The 7,849-nt window shown below is 38.9% G+C and overlaps 2 protein-coding genes across 6 annotated transcripts; both read right to left on the bottom strand.

Moving 5' to 3' along the window:
* Positions 1-242: 242 nt before the first annotated feature.
* On the bottom strand, positions 243-3,945 carry trmo (tRNA methyltransferase O). 2 transcript variants are annotated; one of them, XM_056410373.1, is made up of 6 exons: positions 3,685-3,945; positions 3,323-3,465; positions 2,627-2,801; positions 1,920-2,077; positions 1,115-1,660; positions 243-713 (listed from the first exon to the last, which is right to left on the bottom strand). In XM_056410373.1, exons 1-6 carry the CDS (start codon positions 3,771-3,773, stop codon positions 478-480), a joined length of 1,347 nt encoding a protein of 448 aa, XP_056266348.1. In that variant the 5' UTR covers positions 3,774-3,945; the 3' UTR covers positions 243-477. The 2 variants fall into 2 exon arrangements, with proteins under 2 accessions (XP_056266348.1, XP_056266349.1); XM_056410374.1 differs by having other exon boundaries at positions 3,323-3,461; positions 3,685-3,762.
* A 1,058-nt stretch (positions 3,946-5,003) lies between these two features.
* Positions 5,004-7,513, bottom strand: hemgn (hemogen). 4 transcript variants are annotated; one of them, XM_056410381.1, is made up of 5 exons: positions 7,237-7,513; positions 6,844-6,922; positions 6,222-6,400; positions 5,784-5,933; positions 5,004-5,685 (listed from the first exon to the last, which is right to left on the bottom strand). In XM_056410381.1, the coding sequence occupies exons 1-5, from the start codon at positions 7,283-7,285 to the stop codon at positions 5,573-5,575; spliced, it is 570 nt and encodes a 189-aa protein (XP_056266356.1). In that variant the 5' UTR covers positions 7,286-7,513; the 3' UTR covers positions 5,004-5,572. The 4 variants fall into 4 exon arrangements, with proteins under 4 accessions (XP_056266356.1, XP_056266355.1, XP_056266353.1 ...); XM_056410380.1 differs by having other exon boundaries at positions 5,784-6,059; positions 7,237-7,509; XM_056410378.1 differs by having other exon boundaries at positions 5,784-6,400; positions 7,237-7,496.
* Between the last annotated feature and the right edge of the window lie 336 nt (positions 7,514-7,849).

Below are 7,849 nucleotides of genomic sequence, written 5' to 3'. Positions count from 1 at the left end.
AATGCATACAAATTTAAATTGTAGATGAAATAAAATTGTGCACCAGAGCAGAACAAGTCTCACAGAAGGTACACTTGCAAACAATATCATGAAGACGCCTGGGAGAACATGGCAAGTCTGATAACACTTAATGAGAAGAACTTGATAATTTACTACATTCGTACAAACAAACCTATTTCTAGAACATTTGACCTGGAAGACCATGTCAGAAACGGAAAACATAAAACAAGTATTACAAAAAAGACATTTATGTTATAATACGTTTTTATTTGATCTATTTATACAAATTTCAGTGCATCTTAGCCTTCATGTTTTGATTTTAGACGGTCAAAATGATTTTACCACTTAAACATTTCTCAGTATAGAAATTACCTGGAAATAATGATTTGAGGCAAATTTGACAAGCTCTGTTTTTGTTTCTCAACAAACTTGAAAAATGAGTCCTTCCAACTCTGAAGCTCTCGCTGAAAGGAGTTCTCACACTGAAGCAATGTGTTGCTCAACAGGTCGGACTTGCAGTACCTCAGCAAAGCCTTGTCCAAACCAGCAGGTGATGTCAGCCGTGTCCAGGGTGAAGAAGAAGAGTCTGTCTCTGCAGCGTGTTCTCCTGTAGACTGACCGTGGGTCTGCTGACAGCACCCCTCTGATAGCGGCAGCAGCTTCCTCTGGACTGCGAAGAAACTTGAACCTGGGTCTGTTACTTTCAGAGGGCCCTGTGTGACATGTAGGTTGGAGTTTGTTTGTTTGTTTTTCCCAAATGCCAGCACTTTGTTGTCATACAATCATGCATCCATTATGATTGAATATTAATCCTGCAAGCTGTAAAAAGGCATACATGCTTATACCGTACAGAACCACGCACTTATATATTAGTTATATTATTGTTGATAATGTCGATGGTTCTGTTAAGCTTTGTTGTCCTTAATTTTAGCTGTATATCATTTTCGACGTTCCTGTAAATTACTGTCTGTAAGAACATTTAAATTCTTCATGCATGAACAAACTTGGCCAATGAATCTGATTCTGAAGGACTGTTTTGATATTAATCTTTCACAACAGCATCCTCTTGTGGACAGAAACACAACATCACCCTTTTATGTCGTATTTGTTTTACCTGACAGGTTTGTGGGAAGGAAGTCTGCTAACTCCCTCTCGGCCTGGGGAGTGAAGCGCACCTCCAAACTGCCAACAGGAGGCTCTCTGATCCAGTCAGCGATGGCACTGTGGACCTCCTCTCCATGGCAAGGGTGGTCCACAGTCGCAACTGGTGGTTTGGTATTGGGAGAGTCTGAAAATGTATCCTCTCTTGAACAAGTCAGCTGGCAATGGTCCTGTTGGGTGACATAGGCCTTGACCTCCTCCAGCACCCCCTGGAGGTCTTTGTGGAGCGAAAACTGAGCTCTGACAAACTGAGATGGATCTGCGACTGAAATATCAGCTTCCGAGTTGTCTCTTGAAAAGTCGTCGTCATCATCATCATCATGTCTTTCTCTTTTTAGGCCTGACTGATCATCAGAGTCTTTTGGGGTGTTTAATATATCTACCGTCTCATCTGAGCTCATCCTGGAGTCGGGGTTGTCGTACTCTGGGATGTAGGGTTTGATGTCCAGGACTGGGGTTCCAGCGATCATGTCAATGTTTGACAGATGTATTGTATCACCTAGAAAATATAAAAGGTGGGGCTGCATTAGTTTCTATCAAGCAACCTTTTTCTGTGGCTGAGGATAAATTTGACAGAGGAACATTTAGACTTCAAGTATATTTCAATAGAGTGCAAGCAGGAACACATATTCTGTCCATCGTGGTAGTCTAGCAAGTCTTCACTCTGCCAAATCTGTACAGAGGTCCTCACAAATACACAAACACGCATTTTGCACACAATCAACAATTGAAGACAGATTTTTGTTCATCACACTCACCTACTATTTTATCAAGTCGAGCTAGAGTTAGGCCCAAGGCATTCGGTCGGTGGGGACTGCGTGTCGAGTACACACCGACTCTCTGACCGTTGAGTCTCGGAGGCTTCACTTTGGCTTTGGAACTCAAGTGCCCATTTTTGTGAAAGAGAAAGATGATCCTGAAGAGACCACATAGGGAAAACACACGCATTTGACATAAAAAGGCTGTATGTGTGCAGAGGCTGTATTGTTGAAATACAGGCAGAAGAAGATATAAAAAATGGGATATTACATCCTAAATCATTAGTCCTCTAGTGATACTACTCATAAAAATAATGTGCATGTCTTTACAGCTTTTATTGGATAGGTAAAAGGTCACTAATTCAAGCAAGGAAAAGTCAGCAGCATTAGGCTCAAATGGCTTCAAGTTTGCTTTGGTGCAATCAAATCCTAAAATGGAATGCCTTTATGTCGACTCTTAATATCAACTGTACTTGTAAATCCTTAAGGTTGTTCTCAGACATACCTCAAAAACACAGCTACATTAATTTACAGCGTTTTAATAAGGTGATAATCTGAACCTTTTGAGTCATCGTTAGTGGAATGAAAGACATTGCTACAAAACCCGCAGCAACACTTGTTGCTAATATTTCATGTAACAAGAGCTCCAAACCATGGATTTGACATTTAAGGATATACAGGTTAAACACTAACTTCAGGAGACCTACCAGACATGAGAGTATTGCTCCAGACCCACCAGAGCATGCTCAGGGTTATTGAAGACACACTGTTCGATGCACAGTTCGGCCCTTGAGGGGCCACAAATGGTGGGCTGTCTGGGTGTCCCATTCTTCACAGAGAAACAGGAAGTGATGTAACCAATTGGGACTGTCTGGATGTTTCCTGGAGTGTTACAGAGATAACAATGTGGTTTAAATGTATAACATCAAAGTAACTATTTATTTATTGTATGTGTGGGTTTTAGTTTTTCTACTTTTAGTATTATTGAACTGCATGGAAACATCTCATTCATTATCTTTATGCAATTCACCAAACTTGTTTATATATATATATATATATATACACACACATCTGTGGCACTATTTATATTCCAATTGTATTTTAGTGCCGAAGCCGTAAAAAAATTTTTTTAGTTTTTATAATCACTGCAAATGTAATATTTTGGGATTTTTGAACTGACAAAAAAATAAAATTCAGGATGTTGGAAACCGAGATCAATCATAACGTACTAATCAATGAATCCCAATAATACCAGAGAGATTAATATAATTAATATCAGATAATGACAAAACACATCCATGTTATTTTAAGATCAAAACTCTCATTTGGCACAAACAATATTTTTGGGATGAAGCCAGTTGTAATGTTTCTTATGAAGAGATGCAGTCGTATAAAGTTATTACCTTGCTCTAGTGCAAGCTGCGGTGATGAGGCCGGTGGTGGTGTCTGGTCTTTATCAGGTTCACACAGCTCCATCTTTGTTACAGCAGACTGAATGGAGAGCATATGTTTGCGATGACCTCTAACCGCACTGTCCAACATCTGCCTGTCGAAGAAGAATCAATGCAAGTAAATACCATGTCAAAAGAGATGCAGATATACTATGTATTGAATGACACGCGAGTAAAGAAGCACAAGGAAATGCAATAAACCCATAATTTAAGTAACGTTGTAGGTATATCAATAACAATATGTGATTCCGTGTCTAAAGAGAGACATATGCAGCGGCTAAGAAGGTGAGTGGTACATTCATATCTCCACCGACCTCAAGTTCTTGATTTCCTTTCTCATCACCGAAATCTGCTGATTCAGTTTATTAATGTCATCTCCGCAGCAGTCACACAGAGGACTCATCTTTCTGATGACTAACTTAGCTTTTAGCTAACTGGTTAAACAGCAACAAACCACTGACGAAACACGTGGGAGCCTCTCAATGCGGAAGCACGAGTTTGACTTCCTGTTGGCCAACCAGGAGTCTTCCGGCTGTCAACTGACAACCTGAGCTGGGGGACTCTCTTCTTATGGATAACTTATATTGTGTGTATATTGTATATTGTAAGGTCAATGTATGTGGAAAACTCGACAATCAGCCAATACATATAGACATTACGCATGCATGTTGCAAAAGTAATTGATACATTTGCACCATGTTTGCTGACCCACCACATGTTTGATTATGCTTTTAATTATTTTTACAGGACAATATTGTATTTGATCAATTAATATTATTTGAAATAGGAATATAGCCAACATGGCTAAACATCATGTGCTGGTTCCACTACATGTTTCATATCAACAGAGGGCAGCCAAGAGTAATGTCACCCTCCACGTTTTTCTTTTTTTCTTTTTTAAAATATGCTTTATTTTTCATTACAGAATAGTAACAGATAATAGTCAAATATAGTCACTGGTATTTGGATGCACTTGAACTCTGCTACATTTCAGACAGAAATATTGTCATGCTCTTATCTGATACCTTGTTAATTCACGCTACATATTATATATTAAGAATAAGAGCATACTATAATAAAGTGTATTAATCTAGTTACACTTGTCTCCACCTTGCTAGCTAAAGCATTCAACGTATGCTTACGTAGTAATGCATTAATACTGATAATTAAATAAGTAATATTAAACTGACCGAGACCATTCTGCTGTATAAATGAACACTTTTATTTGTAATGCTTTGAATACATTTTTGATAATCATTTTAATTTTTGTGTTATTATCTAGTTACTCTAACTGTATTAAAGGACCCAAATATGTATCCACCTCTGTATATAGGCTAAATACTAACTACCAGCCAAATAATTAATATATAATAACAATAATAATAATCATAATCATAGATTAAATAGATTGAATAAAGCCAGTTACACAAGCCTGTACTAAAAACTATTAGGGTAGAAGTATTGTTAGAGTAAAATGTTTTTTTTATCAGAGTATAATTAGGACGTAATTAAATTTCTTCATTGAAGTGAAAAAATATGATAAATTCTGTAAATTTGTTTAATCAATCATTTTAATGGATCCAAGTGAAATAAATCTATGACACTCCCATAAGAGGCTGTACAAATACATACATTGTGTTCAGTTTTTTTAATATAGCCCAACATTACAAATTACAAATTTGCCTCAAAGGGCTTTACAATCTGTACACATACGACATCCCCTGTCCCAGCACATCACATCGGACGGATCAATATAATCTATTCTATCAATGTATCATTGAGCATATATTTCTAACATAATAATAAAGACCATTATAACCACTTTCAGATGATTGTAAGCAGAGTTTTTTATGAGGTGAAAAACAACTTTATACACAATTCTATCAAATAAATACCAAATTACAAACACATCATACCCAGTGATTTCTACAATTTACTCTTAATTGAAAGCAAGCTAAATTAGCAGTTTTCTCACTGCAAATGACAAAATAGAATTTGTGAGTTTTTCAATGAAGAACAAACCAGAATAAATAAGCATACAGGTTTGTTTTGAATTGATACATTTGTCAAATAAGGAATGCAAATGCTCAGTATGTGTGGTCTCTTCAACCAACACTAACCAAGATAATACTTGAATGCAAACTGTGATCAGAAAAGAAGGAAGCCTGAGCCGAGGCAGTATCTGAAAAGTGTTTTAGAAAATCAGAATACATTTCCTGGGAAATATTTCTGTGGAGGAGGCGTCAGGGACACGGTTGGAATTGAGAACATTTTGTTTGGGTCAGGTATGTTGTACGACGATGTCCCAATCAAAGCTATAAAAAAACCAGCATACAATTAATATTAAGACAAATATTAACAAACATTTTCCACACCATTCATTCTCAAACAGTCTAATTCTCCTCTTTAATACCGTCATCGGCTCTTTTGTCTTGAGATGAAGAGATGTCCCCCTCCTCCTCAGAGCCTAGGTCCTTAATCAGGACCTGGTCATGGGCCTCCCTGCATTGTGCCTCTGTGAAGATGGTCTCCACCTGCAGAGGAGCTGCAGCAAGAGCAAGAGCTGCAGTTGGAACAGGGGCTTGAGTCAGGTCTGGAACTGTGACCGGAACAGCATCTGGAGCTGGAGCTGAATCTAGAACAGGGACTGGAGCCGTATCTAGAACTTTGACGGGAAATGGATCAGGAGCTACGGGTGAAAAAAGGGCTGGAGTCGGCTTAACTGGTGCTGGAGAAGTCAGAGTAGGAGCAAAGATGGAGCTTTGGATGGATCCAAACAGTGGCCGAGGTTCAGGGGCAGCATGGACAGGTGAAGGTTGTGACTCCACAGCAAGTAAAGGGGATAAAGAACCTGGTGTTTGATCTGGGTCGACCTCCGTTGGTTCAGGGACCGCCACCACAGGAACTTCCTGAGACACAGCTGCCTCCTCCTGAATGACAGAGATCTCCGGCGTGGGCTCACTCTTCTTGGGCCGCCCTCTCCTCTTTGTGCTACTCTCAGCCCTGTGTTTTTTCCTCTGGCTCTCAACCCTGGGAGAGTACAACAAATTCAATCAACTGCATACCAGTGGGCATTGATACAACTTTTTGGGACACTTTTGCAAAGCTAATAGTGCAAAGTCCTTGACCTGGATCTGGGGCGTCAATAGAAACACACAAGCAACCTTTGGTTTCCTCTTGCTCCATATTCAACATCTAGCAGAGGAGTGATAAGCAGCTGGAGTGCTGATAAAGATTCAACCGTGCATAGTGAAGGAGAGTGTTATATAGAAGCAAGTTTAGTTAATAAAGCCTTATTTAACATTTCTGATGCTAAACTCCCTATTTGTCCCCTCTGTGGCTACGGGGTTATACTGTAGATTGTGTCTGCACTGCTAAACTTATGATGGTTACTCCAAATGAAGATAGCTGTAAATGTAGGTCACTGCACTAACATTGGCTAATCCTTTTTTTAAATGTACCCTAAAACCCACTGGTTAGTCTCCTTCTCTTCTGCTTCCGCTTTTCTCTTCCTGAGAAGATTCCTGTCCCGCAATCGGTGATGGATCCCACCTACGAAACAGAAAAACAACAAGGGCAGCATGAAACCAAAGAGCAGTACTTTTTATGCATGACCAGCACATGTGGTGGGTGACTGATGGTGTATAAAAAAGGGGCTCAAAGACATTTTTTTCTTTGGGGTTTAAAATACAGAAAGATCAGTAAGAGTAGCTTCGCTGTCGATGAAAGTATTTGCTGTCTGAGTTGATCAAAAGATATCACTCATTATACAAATGAATAACTGGCTTACTCAACTGTCGAGTGTGAAAATACTGAAATAGGCCTACTCGATTTTAAAAAGAAGAGAAGTCAATCTTGAAAGTTACCTTGGTCCTCATTCGAATGTTTATATGCCGACTCTTGTTTCTCCTCCATTCTGAGTCCCGCTATGAATGAATTCCACTCTTTGCAGGCGTGCAAGCTCCGAGAAAAAGACAGAATAACTTCTCACTGTTTTCTTTTCCCACCCCTAAATGAACTATCTGGTTAACCATTATCATTGTGCTGAAAGAGTTCTTGCAGCTTTGGTCTTATCGTATTTGTAAAGCTGGAGGAGTTGGCACAGCATTGACAGAGAGAGAGAGAGAGAGAGAAAATGACTAGGGCAAGTTGTGTGAGGGCAGTGTGTGATCGGGATAAAATATGTATGAGGTGAAGGGGGACATAATAAACTATTCATCTTATTAGACTAAAATGGTGTCTTATTAAACTTGTAAGCTAACAGGAAAATTAAAAAAGGACTCTTCTGTTTTATATGCATGTTTATGTGCAAGCCAGCAGCTGATACTGAAGCTGAAATGTCACTGTTGCTTAGCAATGACAGAAGTATACTTTGACTGAATTTATATAGACAATTATCCAATGTCTAAATGACCTAATATCGTTGGCAGGCACAAAACAGTTCCACAGTTAAATGAAGTTTTGAATAAGAAATGAATG

This window comes from Pseudoliparis swirei, chromosome 24, assembly GCF_029220125.1.
Source record: "Pseudoliparis swirei isolate HS2019 ecotype Mariana Trench chromosome 24, NWPU_hadal_v1, whole genome shotgun sequence".
Classification (NCBI taxonomy): domain Eukaryota; kingdom Metazoa; phylum Chordata; class Actinopteri; order Perciformes; family Liparidae; genus Pseudoliparis; species Pseudoliparis swirei.
Note: the sequence above shows the minus strand (reverse complement) of the source record. Positions and strands in the feature narration are given on the sequence as shown.